The 16094-nt window shown below is 42.4% G+C and overlaps 1 protein-coding gene across 6 annotated transcripts in view; it reads left to right on the top strand.

The window, feature by feature from the left end:
* Positions 1-13998, top strand: part of HSF2BP (heat shock transcription factor 2 binding protein) — a 110743-nt gene extending 96745 nt beyond the window's left edge. For 5 of the 6 annotated variants that reach the window (XM_058523193.1, XM_058523195.1, XM_058523196.1 and 2 more), the window contains 2 exons: positions 9246-9450; positions 10265-13998. In XM_058523193.1, coding sequence (XP_058379176.1) covers positions 9246-9450; positions 10265-10355 — 296 coding nt within the window. In that variant the 3' untranslated portion in view covers positions 10356-13998. The other variant, XM_058523197.1, reaches the window with a different exon arrangement.
* The last annotated feature ends 2096 nt before the right edge of the window (positions 13999-16094 follow it).

The raw sequence follows: 16094 nt of genomic DNA, 5'->3' as shown, positions 1-16094 counted from the left end.
CTCCTCCTGCCAAGCCCCTTAGCTCTATAAAACACCCTGCTTTCTTCTCTTGTTAAGGCAGATTTAAGAAAACCTATCCTCCTGCCTTCTCCTTTTGGACAATTAGAATAAACCTTTCTCCATCTCCAAGCACTGATGTCTCAGTGATTGACTTAATGCACATCAGACACACGAATTTGGGATTTAGGTTTGGTATCATTTTCAGTCTAATGAGGGAGGAGCGAGGATAACTTCATAGAATAAATGGTATTCGGAGAATTAAAACAGGGCAGTGGGTGACAGTGAGTGGGTAGTAACTTTACGTTAGGTGGTAAGGGAAGGGCTCTCAGGAGATGATGTGTAAGCTGAAATTTGCTTCTTTTTTGGCGTTTCCACCTCTCTGTTTACATTACCCTTCTGTTCTTGCATGTGGCACACTTTTTTCCATTGGAGCCTGTTATGGGCTGAATTATTGAAAATTCAGTGTTGAAGCCTTAACCCTGAGTGTCTCAGAATGTGACTGTATTTGGAAATAGGGCCTTTAAAGAGGTAATTAAGTTAAAATGAGGCCATTAGGGTGGCTCCTAATCCAGTCTGACAGGTGTCCTCACACGAAGAGATTAGGACACGCAGAGAGATACCAGGGATGTGTGAGCACAGAGAAAAGACCATCTGCACGGCAAGGAGAGAGGCCTCGGGAACCAACCCTGCTGACACCTTGATCTTGAACCTCCAGCCTCCAGAACTGCAGGAAAATAAATGCCGGTTGTGTAAGCCACCCAGTCTGTGGTATTTTGTTATGGCAGCCCCAGCTGACTGAGATAGAGCCCTTAGCATGTTAATCTTAGTTATTTTAAATTTCCTGTCTGATAATTCCAACATCTCTGTCGTTTCTGAGTCTGATTCTGATGCTTGAGTGCTCTCTTCAGACTGCATTTCTTTCCTTATAGCATGCCTTTTAATTTTCGGTTGAAGCTGGATGTTATGTTTTGGGTAATAGGAACTGAGATAAATAGGGCTTCAGTGTGAGTGTTTTGTTAATCTGGGCAGGGGTGGGCAGTGTTTAATGGAGGTTTGTTACTCTGTTGGCCTTGCCGTTTGTCCCTTGTTGCCTCTGGGTTTCCCTGAGAACCGCCCCTTAGATGGAGTCTGTGTCTTGTAGTCTCCCAGCTATAATGATCTGTTGTTTATAGTTCCTGCTGTGTGTCGTGTGTATTGTGATCCCTGTTGGTATGATTTAAGGTGTGTGAGAGGAGAGGAAGTATTCTATGATCTTTTGATTAAGTCTTAGTCTTTTAGTGGCCCGTGTCCCTGGGCTGTGACCCTCACAAGTGTTTCTTAGCCCCTCCCCTCCTCTGGTGACTCAGGAATGGAAGAAGGGCCAGAGTGGGAGAAATGCCCTTCTCCTTAGGTGGGATAGGCTTTGGTAAACTTTTCTGCTGGAGAAAACAGCACCCTGGGTGTATTTCATACAGCACCTTTGTTATGGGAAGCACCCTGGGTGTATTTCATAACAGTCACTCTTCCTGTCCCCTGCCAGAGCTGTGTGAGAACCTGATGGGGCTCCTGGCAGTCAAACTCTAATGTGGGGACCCGCCTAAGACTGCAACCCTTGGGAGTTTCTCACTCTCATGGTAGTCCACATCCAGCTTTCAACAGTTTGTCAAAATGATCATTTATGTGTTTCTATTAGTTTATGGCTCTAGTGGCTTCTATTTGAGGGAAGCTGATCCTGGCTATGACTCTCTGGGGGTGCCTCTTTCTCTAGAATTCAGGGTGGCCATTACCCTGCAACCTCAGTTCAAGGATAGATCCAAGAAAAGTCTTTGATTTTCAGTTTGTTCTGCTTTTCGTGTTATAAGAATGGGACTGACAATTTCCAAGCTCTTTCCATGTTGGAGTTGAGACTGCTAAGCTGATATTTGAAAGGACCAAGGCATGTGATGATTAGGGGAAGAGAATTCTGGGCAGAGTAGACATATAGGACAAAAGGACTAAAGCATATTTGGGAAGCTGAGAGCAGGCCAGTGTTACTGGTGCACGGTGAGGAGGGGCGAGTGATGTGAGGGGAGCCTGGGAAAGCAGGCTGGGCGAGATCAGGTGGGGCTTGGTAAGCCAGGTTGAGGACCCGGCATTTTATCCTGGATGCAGTGAGGATCTGTTGGAGAGCAGAGAGGTGACATATTCTGATTTCCGTTTACAGGGTTTCATTCTGGCTGCTGTGTGGCAGATGGATATGGATGGGAAGAAGAGAGAATGGAAGTGTTAAATAAGAAAACCACTGAGAAGGTGATTATAGTAGTCTAGGTGAGACAAGATAGCTTAGCTTGGGTGGTAGTTACTGATTCAGGGTTTGTTAGAGGCAGAGTTGACAGGACTGTTGATGGATGTGAGAGGGGAGAAGAGAAGAATCAGTGACAACACCCATATTTTTGGGTTGAGCACTGGGTGAATGGTGATGCTGTTTATTGAGACAAGTAAGGCAGGGCAGGGGCAGGTGAGGGTGAGCATGGGAGATCCAGAGTTCTGCTTTGGCCTTGTTGAACTGAGAGGGCAGCAGATTCCCAAGGGCAGAGGTCCAAGTAAGTTTTTGTGGACATGAAGTCTGGAATTCCCAGGAGAGGCTAGGGCTGGAGAAGTGGGTTTGAGTGTCACCATCTCGTAGGTGGAGTTTGAAGCCGTGGGAGGGGGTGAGGAGTCACATAGGGAAAGTAAGTGGAGAAGGAAGCCCAGGACAGAGGCCTTGGGGATTCCAACATCTAGAGGCCAGGTATAAGGAAAAGGAACAGGTGAAGGAGTGCTTTGGAGGCCAAGAAAAGGAAGTGTGTCAAAGAGGAGAGAGTGGTAAGCCATGGCCAGAGAGGTCAAGTGAGATGTGAGTTGAGCAGTGACAACATGGAGATCATTGGTGACCTTGAGAGCAGTCTCAGGGAAGGGAGGGGGTGGCAGCATGAATGAGGGGTGAAGGAAGCTACGTGAGGTGAGGCAGTGGTGGCAGCAACGCTAGTCACATCCTTCAGGCAGCGTTTCTGGAAAGGGAAGCAAAAACTGGGCAGTAACTGGAGGCCAATTTGGAGTCAAGGAGTATAATTTCCTTGTCTTCTTCCCTGTTCTTTGAAGTTTGTAAGCACGGGGCTCCTGGAGCTGCTGGACAAATCTGTGTTCCTGGGTGCCCAGGGAGCGTGGTACACAGCCTAAGACGTGGCCGATGTGGCCTGGGCTGCGGTCCAGAATCCACAGATGTGGGTGCTCCGAGGTGATTGGCGGGCTGTAGGAGGAGTAGGAGTGCACATGCAGCGTGTGCCCTGAGAATTTCACCACGATCGGCAAGTACCCGACAGGAAAACCTTTGATTACATTTGAAATCCATTGGCGTTATCAAAAATTTTATCAGCTGATGAAAAGGAAGATCTGTTAGATTCTTTAAATATAATTTCAACTCTTATACATTTTGGATGGTTGAACAATGATCAACAGTTTGTACAATGGTTTATTACCTACATATGTGAACAGACATCATCATTTTGGTTATCAAGAATTTGAAGAATTTGAAGAATTATTACCAGTTCTCAATGAGGAATTGTGTGAAGTCATTTGAAACATAATATCTAATATGAAGAATTATGTTCACAGAAATCAGTTTCTCATTAAATTGGATAATATTTTGTTTGAAAAAAACACAGTCAAAGAAGGTATACACATGGCAAGAAAGCACATGAAAAGATGTCTTTTTAAATATTTTACCCATTTTTATTGGGTTGTTTGGTTTGTTGTTATTGAGTTTTCAGAGATCTGTTTATATTCTGGATTCGGGGTTTTGTATCAGATGTTTTGTAAATATTTTCTCCCAGTCTAGTAGCTTGTCTTTTCATTTGCTAACTGTATCTTTTGAAGAGCAGATGTTTTTAATTTTGATAGAGTTTATTAATTTTTTTCTTGTATGGATTGTGCTTTTGGTTTTATATCTAAGAAATCTTTACCTAACTCAAGGTTACAAAGGTTTTCTCGTTTTCTTCGAGAAGCTTTATAGTTTTGGGTTTTACGTTTAGATCTATTATTAATTTTCATGTAATTTTTTGTGTGTGTATGTGTGAGGAAGATTAGCCCTGAGCTCACATCTGTTGCCAATCCTCCTCTTTTTGCTGCGGAAGACTGGCCCTGGGCTAACATCTGTGCCCATCTTCCTTTAATTTGTATGGGACGCCACCATAGCATGGCTTGACAAGCGGTGCATCGGTCTGCATCCGGGATCCGAACCTGTGAACCCCAGGCCACTGAAGCAGAGTGTGTGAACTTAACCACTGTGCCACCGGGCCAGCCCAATTTTCCTGTAATTTTTGTACATGAGGCAACATATGGGTTGAAGTTCTTTGCTTTGCATATGGTTGTTCAGTTTTTTCAGCACTGTTTGTTGAAAAGGCTATTCTTTCTTGATTGAATTGCATTTATACTTTTGGATTCTCTAATTCTGTTTCATTTATCTCTGTGTCTGTCCCTTCCCTTCACTAATACCGCATGGTCTTGATAACTGTAAGTCTTGAAATCTAGTACTCTTAGTCCTCCAGTGTTTTTCTTTTTGTAAATTATTTTGGAAATTCCTTTTTGAAATAAATTTGAGAATCAGTTCGTTGATTTCTACAAAAAATCCTACTGGGATTTTCATTTGGATTGCACTGAATATATGGATCAGTTTGGGGAGATTTGCCATCGTAACAATATTGGGTCTTCCCATCCGTAAACATATTATATCTCTCCATTTATTTAAGTTGTCTTTTATTTCTTATGTCAGTGTTTCGTGGCTTTCAGCATACAAATCTTGCACACATCTTGTTAAGATTTGTACTTAAGTGTTTCATATTTTTGGTGTTATTATAAATGATAGCCTTATTAAAAAATTTCATTTCCAATTTATCATTAATAATATATGGATACAATTGATCTTTGTATGTTGACCTTATATCCTGTGACCTTGATAAACTCAATTAGTTCTAGTAGCTGTTTTGTAGGTTCTTTGGGATTTTTTGTGTAGACAGTCATATCATCTGCAAATAGGGACAGTTTAATTTCTTCCTTTCCAATCTATAAACCTTTCATTTCTTTTTCTTGCCTTGCTGCATAGGCTAGGATCGCCAGTGTGATTTTGAATAGGAGTGGTGAAAATGGACACCTTGCTTTGTACCTGATCTTAGGGGAGAGGCATTCAGTCTTCTTCCATTCAGAATGATGTCAGCTATATGTTTTTTGTAGATGCCTTTTATCAAGTTCAAGATATTCCTTTCTATTTCTAGTTTGCTGAGAGTTTTTATTATGAATGGGTATTCAATTTTGTCAAAGGCTTTTTCTGCATCTATTGAGATGATCATTTGGGTTTTTCTTCTTTAGTCTATTGTCATGGTAAGCAACATTGATTGATTTACAAATGTTGACCCAACCCTGCATTCCTATAATAAATATCTATTGTTTATGAAGTATTATCCTTTTTATATATTACTGGATTCAAGTTGCTAATAATTTGTGTTGGATTTTTGTGTCTATATTCATGAGGGATATTGGCCTTTTCTTGTAATATCTTGCCTAGTTTTGCTATCAGGGTAATCCTGGACTCATAAAAAAAGTTGAGACTTGTTCCTTTCTTTTCTGTTTTTTTGTAAGACTTGTGTAGAATTACTGTTATTTCTTCTTTAAATATTTGATAGGATTTGCCATTGAAGCCTTCCTGGCCTGGAGTTTTTTAATTGTAGAACATTTTAAACTATGAACGCAGTTTCTTTAATATGTATAGGACTGTTTAGGATATCTGTTTTGTTTTTTTTTTTAGTGAATTTTGGTGGATTATATCTTCCAAGGAATTTGGTCCATTCCATTCAAGTTGTAAAATTTATAGGCACAAAGTTGTTCATAATATTCTCTAATTAGTCCTTTAATATCTGTAGGATCTATAGTGATGTCTTTTCTTTCATTCCTGATGTTTGTAATTTGTGTCTGTCTTCTCTCTTTTTCTTTTCCTTGTTTAGTCCAGCTAGAGTTTTATCAATTTTGTAGATTTTTTAAAAGGGTCAGCTTTTGATTTTATTGGTTTCTTCCTCAATTGTTTTTTGTTTGTTCTTATTTTTATTGATTTCTGCTCTTTATTATTATTTTCCTTTTGCATGTTTTGGGTTTGATTTGCTCTATTTCTTATTTTTGGTAAGATGAACACTAAGATAACTAATTTGAGACCTTTGTTCTTTTCCAGTGTGAGCATTTAATGCTGTAATTTACCCTTATAAGCACTGATTTAACTGCATCCACAAATTTTGATAATATGTTTTCATTTTCATTTCATTTAGAATATTTCCTAGTTTGCCGTATGACTCCCTTTTTGGTCCATAGATTGTTTAGAAGTATGTTGTTTTATATCCAAATATTTGAGGATTTTTCTGATATTTTTCTGTTATTTACTTTGTATTTTTGCTATTTTCTATTATTTATTGTGTATTTCTGTTATTTCTAATTTAATCCCTTATGATCACAGAACATACTTTGAATTCTGTTAAATGTCAGTTAGGTCAAATTGGTCGATAGTGTTGTTCAGGGATTCTGTATCCTTTCTGATTTTCTTTCTTACTTTTTTAAAATCAGCAATGGAAATAAGAGTGTTCAAGTTTCCAACTCTTAATTGTGAATTTATTTGCCCTTGGAGTTCTGTCATATTTTGCTTTGTGTCTTTTGAAGCTCTATTGTTAGGTACATACATAATTAAGATTATTATGTCTTTTTGGTGCATTGACCTCTTTATAATTATGCAATGTCCCTCCTTATCCTTGGTAATATTTCTTGTTCTGAAGTCTACTTTGTCTGATAATAATATAGGCTCTGCAGTCTTCTTTTAATTAGTGTTTGCATGGCATATTTTTTATATTCTTACTTTTAACCTCTGTCTTTATATTTATCTTGGGTGTCTTGTAGACAATGTATAGTTGAGTCTTGCTGTTTGATGCATTCTCGGTCTTTTAATCAGTGTATTTGTACTGTTTTCATTTAATATATATAGAAAGAAATACAGTAATATTTCTAGTTGTTTCTTTTTTCCTCTTTTTTGTCTGCTGTTGAATTGAATATTTTAATAATATATTTTATCTGCACTTTTGGCTTATCATTTACACTTTAAAAACTTTTAGTATTTGCTCTAGGGTGTGTAATACAATCTTTAATTGTATTTAAATATTTTTAATTAAAAAATTAAAATTAGGGGCTGGCCCGATGGCGCAAGCGGTTAAGCGTGCGTGCTCCGCTGTAGCAGCCCGGGGTTCGCCGGTTCGGATCCCAGGTGTGTACCAATGCACCGCTTGGCAAGCCATGCTGTGGTGGTGTCCCACATAAAGTGGAGGAAGATGGGCACAGATGTTAGCCCAGGGCCAGTCTTGCTCAGCAAAAAGAGGAGGATTGGCAGATGTTAGCTCAGGGCCAATCTTCCTCAAAGAAAAAAAAAATTAAAATGTTAAATAATAAATAAAAAATTAAAAATTTTTAATATTATACTGCTTCAGGTGTACTGTAAGAATCCTAAAACAGTGTTTTCCCATCTATTAATCATACTTACTTCAAATTCCTTTTCTAATTGTTCCTGTGTCTGGGTCATCTCTGAGTCTGGCTCTGTTGATTACTGTATCGCTTCACTGTGGGCCTTTTGTTTTCCTTGCTGTGTCGTTGTGATTTCTGATTGAATGTTGGACATTGTGTGTGGGGCAGTGGAGCAGTGTTCAGCACACTTTTCCTGTTATGGGCCAGATAGTAAGTACTTTGAAGTTAGAGGACCACATCATGGTTTCTGTTGCATATTATTTTTCTGTTTTTTTTTTTTTCTTTTTAAAAAGCCCTTTAAAGTGTAAAAACCACTCTTAATTCACAGCCTGCACAGAATCAGGGCATGGGTTGCACTTGGCCTCTGTGCTGTAGTGTACCAACCTCTGCAGTAGAAAATGAGGAAAATAGTGTTTACTCTGGGAAATGGCCACACCTCTTGTTCTGTTGGGCTGCTGGTGGGGGCGGTGAGCTGGGTTTGGGTTTGTTGTTGCTGTGGTTACGTTGGTGTACCACTGGCTTCAAGTCTCTCCCCTTTCCTTGCACTGAGGGTGGGGGCTGAGCTGCCGGAGTGTCGTCCTCAGTCTCCTGCTCCACTCTCGGCTGTTTGCCTTCCCTTATGTCTGTGCCACAGAGGGGTCTCCTTCTGTCCTTTGATCCGCCTGCAGCTGTAGACTGCTCTTCTGGCTCCTGGGTGTTTGCTGGGCTGCTGGTGGAGGACGGAGGGGAGTTCTCTGTTGTTTTGGTTCAGCTCCTGTCTTCCTGTGTCTGGGTGGTGATCCTGTCCCCGTCCCTGTGGCGGCCACACTCTGCCCTGTGTCTTTGGCAGGTCTTGTGCTGGAGAAAGTTTCCTTCCCCTCCCCTAAAGTAGGAGGAGGAAGGAAACTCCTCCTCCCGTCGTCCCTGCTTCCCCGGGGTAGGCTCTGTGCGGCCTTGATGTTGTGGCAGTTCCCACTGAGGGTTTGTTCAGTCCACTCTTTCAACCTGCTTACTTCCTAAAAGGTTTCTTAAGTGTAGTGCTAAGAAAGAGGTACTGATTTTGAGTCTGGTTCCAATGACAATATCCAATTAAGAAGTGAATTAATGACATGTTAAAGGCTCCCAGGAGGGAGAAATGGTAAGGAGAGTTGGGTCCATCCTGGTTAAGGGTTATAACTGTGTTGGGCTTTCATTTCAGTCTAGCTGTTTTTTAGTGGTTGCTACAATATATGCAGGGCTACCAGGTTCTGTAACTCCAGGGAGCATTCACATGGAAAAAAATGGAATACAGTATGAATATTGCAGCCTGTGACTTTGTAGGACTCAGTTACCCTGAGTAGATGCCATGTCTGTGTGTGATCTCTGAGGGATTTGCTGCAGTCGGGGTGAAAATGAATTAAAACAATCTGATAAGTGGACAGAATTATAGCAAACAACATGAAAAGCCCTTATATTTTTAGTTCAGTATTTTAAAATAATACAATTATGAGTAATTTTTAAAGACAGGATGTTACTAAATAGGTGACGATTGAGTTTTGTCATGCTGCTCTTTCAAGCTAGGCTTTTACATCAAGAAGTGATACTGTTTCTGGGTCAGTTCATAGTTTCCTAAACTGTCCAATCTGTCATTCAGAAAGGCCAAGAAGCCCTGTGGGGTAGATTCTGCCCCAAGATTCCTGTAGAAGGTTTTATTCTAACCAGAAGCGTTACCTCTTCCCCCCTAGATCCAGACGCAGAGGTGTGTCTTCATGTATTGCGACTTGTGCAGTCTGTGGTTTTGGAACCAGAAGTCTTCTCCAAGTCGGCCTCTGAGTTCCGCAGCTCCCTGCCCCTGCAGCGCATCCTGGCCATGTCCAAGAGCCGCAACCCCCACCTGCAGACTGTGGCCCAGGAGCTCCTGGAAGACCTCCGTGCTCTGGAGGGTGATGTGTAAGGGGGACTTCTGTGTCCCTTCCCCTTCCCCAGGTCCCCACTTTGTATTCAGAAACCATCAGCGTGTGCTATGTGTTATAGATGGCAAAATGTGATTGACTAGAGATGGACGTGAATTGATATATACCTGCCTCACTTCCTCCTGGAAGTGAGAGTACTTGTGGGCGGTTGGTTAATCTTGCCATAGGGGAGCCTGAGAAAGAATCCTTCCTTCCAGAAAGGCCCATGTCAGCTCTCCCTGGAAGAGGGCCTTCTTAGAGCGTCTCCTGCTGCTCGGGAGACTTTCCGAGATCTGTAGGTTCCCCCATAAAAATGGGTGATTAAATAACCACCTACTCTGTTGGTCAGCATTTTCCTGAGATACATTTCTTTGAAAAGTAATTCATTCTCTCTCTAGTAATTATAATTAACCCCCCAAAATGCAGGTTTACCTTTAAACCTTTTGGTGAACCTGTTATTTCAGACAACACTGGACATTTTAGTTCTATATTTTTGTGCCTCTTTTATTTTTGAATAAAGGAAGTCAGAAGAGTCATTGATGTGCAACAACTATTGTTTTCTGAAATATTAAAACTTGATACTAGGAAGTTGGATATTACAGTGCATGCACTTGATTGGTAGAAAAAACTCTCCTTACATTGTTCAGGGCCCTTTGACTATAAACTCAGAAGTGCAATTTTTCATATAACAAATAACATGAAAGGAACCTCATAGATTGGAGCACATGCATGGTTGAAGTTCTTTACAGGATGTACACAGTGTGTGTCCCGGGCGTCCCCTCACCACGTGTATCCTTGTCATCTGCATCCAGGCCACTGGCAGAGAACAAAGGAGGAGACACTTCATTTCTTACAGACAGCACGACGTGTGAGGGTGGAAGTTCCGTCTCCGTCACTCCTTAAAGTCTCATGAGGGAACACGTTCGCTCCTTTCTTCTGGTGCTGCTTCCCCCGGTGTGACACTGCCGGCCCTTGGGCTCCGGGTGTCCTCTGGAGTGAGAACAAATGCAGGCGTCCCCTGACAGGGGCGGCCTCATACACGCTTACAAACTGTTTCTGCTGTGTTTGACATTTCACAGTAACTTCATTTTTCTTTTAAGTAGATTTTTATAGGCAATGTGCAGTTTGTGGCTGAGGCTGAATGAAGGAGCTTAGGGGAAGGCACAGTTACTTGAATTTCACAAGCCAACATATTGTAGCACACTAGTCATCAGAGCAGAGAAATGTTGTAAAAGACAGTTTAAAATTCATGGAGGCAGAACTTGGTCCATCTGTGCTGTGTGGTTCCGTAGGTCCTGATTATTGGTGAATAAAATTGAGGATGTTGTGTTTTTGTACTTTTTCTAGCATGGATCATTTTCCTTTCGGTTATTTGTTCGATAAGGTAACGAGAAATAAACTAGTGTAATTAGTTTATGCTGCCTTTAGAAATGCCATTTTTTCTTGCCAAAGATGGGATTAGTGGTGTATAGAGAAAAATGAAACTGGGCCAAACCTGTGACTGTTGCATAGTTTACCTAATTAGTAGATGGATGTGATTAAAAAGGACAAGTTTTTTCCTCCTAATTTTGAAGTGCTAAGGATAGCAAGAGTTCTTATGAAAACTCCTTCAGGAAGAAACAGATGACAAATGCGTGTTCTGAATGTCTATCACGGGAAAAGTGCTGAAGGCCAATTTTAAGGAGTGTCTAGCTTTCCAATATTTCTGCTCTTTACATGAAGGTCAAGGGGAAAACATGGGCTCTTTCGTTTGTCTGCATCGAGAGATCTAAAGAAAACTCAGTTTAAAAGCGTGCATGAGAGCATGTACTTGGCAGTGTTTGAGGTTTCTTGTGAGTTTTAAAATCAGAAACACAAGCAGTGAAGTGGTACATATTTTTTTAATTCAATTTTTAAAGAATTTCTCCTTTATTTATGAAGTTAAGGAACTCTTTTTCTCTGTAGTGCTGTCGGTTTATATGTAAAGGCATGAAACCTGCCAGGCCAGATCTAAGCTGTTTCCCATGAAGTCCCGAAGAAGCGGATCATTGTTAAGATGCAGGTCAATGCAGAGTCTTCGTGGATGGCTTTGGGTTACCTGTGTCTGCTCATGGCATGAACTGGGATAAGCCCGATGTTACAAGGAGTTCTTTGCATCCCAGCTATTTACATAGCCCCATGTCTTTCACTTATTCCAGAAGATTTTAAAATTAATTCGAGTACCGAGCATAGCCTCGCAAGTCTGGGACTTCAAGAAAATCAGCCCAAGGCTGGAAGTCAGACCATGGGCAAGGAGGGATTTTAATAAAAGTTGTGAATGTGGCCATTACATGGATGCTACCAAACCTGGCATTAGCTGTATTGCCACGACATGAATACGAAAGGAAAAGGTTGATAAATACTTTTGTAGACTTACTAATTTTCTGAGAAGTCCTGAAGTTGAAGTTGGCTCTCTTTTCTTCCACGATGTGGATGTTTAGACTGCCTCCTAAGGACTGGTCTAACCCATGTACGGTCTCCAGCGTAGACCCTGATGTAGTGCAGGACACAGTATAGGCTACAGCGTTCTGTAGACGGTGGGCAGGCTCAGAAGGTAGAGTGCATGAGCCCATTAAAAGGTCTTTGCTGAGGGAGACTGGCTCTGGGCTAACATCCGTGCCCATCTGCCTCCACTTTATATGGGATGCCGCCACAGCACGGCCCGACAAGCGGTGCGTTGGTGCGCGCCTGGAATCCAAACCAGCGAACCCTGGGCCGCCGCAGCAGAGTGTGCACACCTAACCGCTTGCGCCACCAGGCCGGCCCCCACAGGGACTCATCTTTAAGGACCACGGCTGCCTCTCTGCTCTGAGAGTGTGCACACTTAAGTTTGTCTCCAAATGTAGAATAAGATGTGGAATAAGGAGTCTTTTGAATGTGTTAGTGCGTGTTATAAAGTGACGACTCTTACTGTGTTTTTTTTTGTTATTTGTAATTCTTCAAGTTTTTTTTAATTGTGGTAAAATTTACCCCATAAACATAAATGGTAAACATAAAATTTACCATTTTCACCATTTTTAAGTGTAGCATTCAGTGGCATTACATACATTCACCATGTTGTGTAACCATAACCACTATCTATTTCCAGAACTTTTTATCATACCAAACAGAAACTCCATAGCCATTAAACAATAACTCACTATTCCCTAACTGCCCTCCTACTAGTTCCTGATATCCTCTGTTCTACTTCTGTCTCTATGAATTTGACTATTCTATGTATGTCATATAAATGGAATAAAAATATTTGTGCTTTTGCGTCTGGCTTATTTCACTCAGTATAATATCCTCAAGGATCACCCATGTTGTAGCATGTGTCAGAACTTCGTTCCTTTTTGTGGCTGTATAATATTCCATCGTATGTATGTGCCACATTGTGTCTATCCATTCATCTGTTGATGGACACTTGGGTTGCTTCCATGCTTTGCCTATTGTGAATAGTGATGTTTGAGTCCCTGCTTTCAAGTCTTTGGGGTGTATGCATAAATGTGGAATTCCTGTACCATATGCTGATTCTGTGTTTAACTATTGGAGAAACTGCCAACTGTCTTCCACAACACCGCACCAAGCATTTTACATTCCCACCAGCAGCGGTGCACGAGGGTTCTAGTTTCTCCACATCCTTGTCAACACTTGTTATTGTCTGTTTTTTTCTTGATTAAGCTATCCTAATGGGTGTGAAGTGGTATTTCATTGTGGTTTTGATGTGCGTATCCCAAATGACAGTGATGTTGAGCATCTTTTCAAGTACTTATTGGCCATTTGTGTATCTTCTTTGGAGAAATGTGTAGTCAAGTCCTTTGCTCATTTTTGAATTGGGTTGTTTCCTTTTTCGTGTTGAGTTCCAGGAGTTCTTTTTATATTCCTGATATTAATCCCTTATCAGATATATGGTTTGCAAGTATTTACTCCCATTCTGTGGGTTGTCTTTTCATTCTGTTGATAGTGTTCTTTGCTGTACAAGAGTTTTTAATTTTGATGTAGTCCAACTTAATCTATTTTTTCTTTTGTTGCCTGTGCTTCTGGTATATATCCAAGAAATCATTGCCAAATTCATGGTCATGAAGATTTTCCCCCATGTTTTCTTCTAAGAGTCTTATAGTTTTATCTCTTCAGTTTAGGTCTTTGATCCATTTCGAGTTAATTTTTGTATATGGTGTTAGGTAAAGGTCCAACCTTGTTCTTTTGCATGTGGATGTCCAGTTTTCCCAGCACCGTTTGTTGAATTTTGTAATTGTCATTTGGAAATATTATTATAAGTCTGCGTTTCAAGACACAAAGATTATGCTAATCATATTTTTAAAATAGTTGGTTTGTTTCATGAATAGCCTTTATTGTAAAGTTTTAAGTTGTTCCCAAAATGGAGCTCCCTCGGCTGCTGCTTTGCTACCATGAATGTGTATTTAATGTTCTTAGAACATACTTAACACAAAATGACTGTCAAAAAACTGACTCTGGGTCATATCGTTTGTTATGTTTTTAATTGAAGGCATATTTGCAGCTCAACTTTTCAGAATAAATGGTTTTATGCAAACTATTACTCTTGAATGTCTGGGAGAAGAGTCTAGGCAGCAGGAGGAGCAGGTGCAAAGGCCCCAGGGCACTTGTTTGGGGGGGTGTTTGAAGACAGCAGGGAGTGCGTGGGCCGCGGGGAAGACTTCATGGCTCGCTCTGTGTGGAGGCACATCGTGGGAGAGCTAGGGGCAGGAGCAATATCTGATTTGCATTTTATTATTATTTTTGTGTGTGTGAGGAAGATCAGCCCTGAGCTAACATCCATGCCAATATTCCTCTTTTCGCTGAGGATGGCCCTGGGCTAACATCCATACCCATCTTCCTCCACTTTATATGGGACGGTGCCACAGCATGGCTTGATAAGCGGTGTGTCGGTGCACACCCGGGATCCGAACCTGGGCTGCCAGCAGCGGAGCGTGTGCACTTAACTGCTACACCACGGGGCTGGCCCCTGATTTGCATTTTATTTTTATTTATTTTTATTTTTTGTAAGGAAGACCAGCCCTGAGCTAACATCGATTGCCAATCCTTCTCTTTTTTTTTTTCTCTTCCTCCCCAAAGCCCCAGTAAATAGTTGTACGTCATAGTTGCACATCCTTCTAGTTGCTGTATGTGGGACGCTGTGTCAGCATGGCTGGACAAGCGGTGCATCGGTGCGCACCCGGGATCCGAACCCGGGCCGCCAGCAGCAGAGCTCGCGCACTTAACCGCTAAAGCCACGGGGCTGGCCCTGCGTTTTAAAGTGTAAAAAATTGATTCCATTTTTAAGATCATTAGTTGGCCACGCCCTCTTTCTTTAGCTGAGTGGTCCTCTGCCAGCCCCCACCATTGAAGCAGCAGGAGTCCGGGATACCAAGACCAGTGACTGAGGACTTGGTGTCCACATGCGCTTCCCCAGGGTAAAGCCTTGGCTCTTTCTGGACGTCCCAGGCCAGCTTCTCTACCTCCCAGCGAGCAGCCCTCGGACTCGCCACACCCAGGTCTGAGGTCTAGTGTTCTCGTGGGGCCCAGTGCCTGCCTGACTGCTGTGCATGTGTGCTGTTGCACAGGGCCCGAGTGATGCGGCCGTGACACGTCCCTGCTAGGGTGGAGGAGAGCGCCTGCTCAGTGCCAGCCTGGGCGGTCTGTGCCCTGTTCTCGGTCGCTCGCACCGTCAGCCGTCTTTCAATTGTCCCCATGTCTGCTCTCTCCTTGGTTGCAGACCCTTAGAACAGTGGCTCTCAGCTGTGGCCGAGTCCTGGAGCCCTTTGACAGTCCGATAAACTTTTCTACACAAAAATGCACGTAAGTGTATATGTGCCGTTTCCTCTACGATTTCTGGGAGCTTGTGGGGCCCCCCCATCAATAGCTGGTAAGGACCCCTTGCCCTGAATGTGAGAGTCACATTTGTTGAGTTCATGTGGCCTGGTGCAGTGCCAGGCATGGAAAGCATTTAATAGTCATGATTTCTGTGAAACCGTGAGGCCTCCCACATTAACGTCAGCCCTGTAGCTGGACATGAAGCATTTGGTTTCCTGGTAGCACTCAGGGCCTGTGTCCAATTTGCCCCAGGTCAGTCTTCACAGCCGCTTTCCGCGGGTGAGGAGACGAGCCCTGAGATGTTAAGCTGCTGGCCTGAGTGGCAGAGCTGTGATTCAAGCCCGTGTCCCTCTATAGTAGCCCCTAATCATGATGGGATGTCACCTCTGCCTCCCTAGGTGTGTGTCCACATGTTCTCCAGACCAGGGTCTGGTCCGGCTCTTGGGCTTTCACAGTTGTGATGACTAGTGATTTAAATCCCTCTGGCACCTTCCTTGGCCCACATGCTCTGGGTGCCACCGGCAGGCCCATGGGGTCATAGAGAGGGGGAAGGGAGGGGAGGACAGGGCCAGACTTCTGCCTAGCCCTCCAGTGGTGTTTGGACAGCACGTGTTGATACATGACAGCCTCCTGTGGCTGCCTGATCACGTGATAACATTCAGAAAGATGAGAGACATAGATTAATCATCAATATTACAGACGTTGGTTTTTAATAGGTTCTGTTCTGTATCTGTAGGTCAGTTTACAAAATTAATATTTACTCCTGTCTCGGGGCTGATTGGTCACGGGCTCACTGCACCTTGTCTTACCTTT

The sequence above is a fragment of the Diceros bicornis genome, chromosome 27 (assembly GCF_020826845.1).
Source record: "Diceros bicornis minor isolate mBicDic1 chromosome 27, mDicBic1.mat.cur, whole genome shotgun sequence".
NCBI classification, from domain to species: Eukaryota; Metazoa; Chordata; class Mammalia; order Perissodactyla; family Rhinocerotidae; genus Diceros; species Diceros bicornis.
The sequence above is the reverse complement of the archived record's forward strand: the minus strand, read 5'-3'. Positions and strand labels throughout refer to the sequence as shown.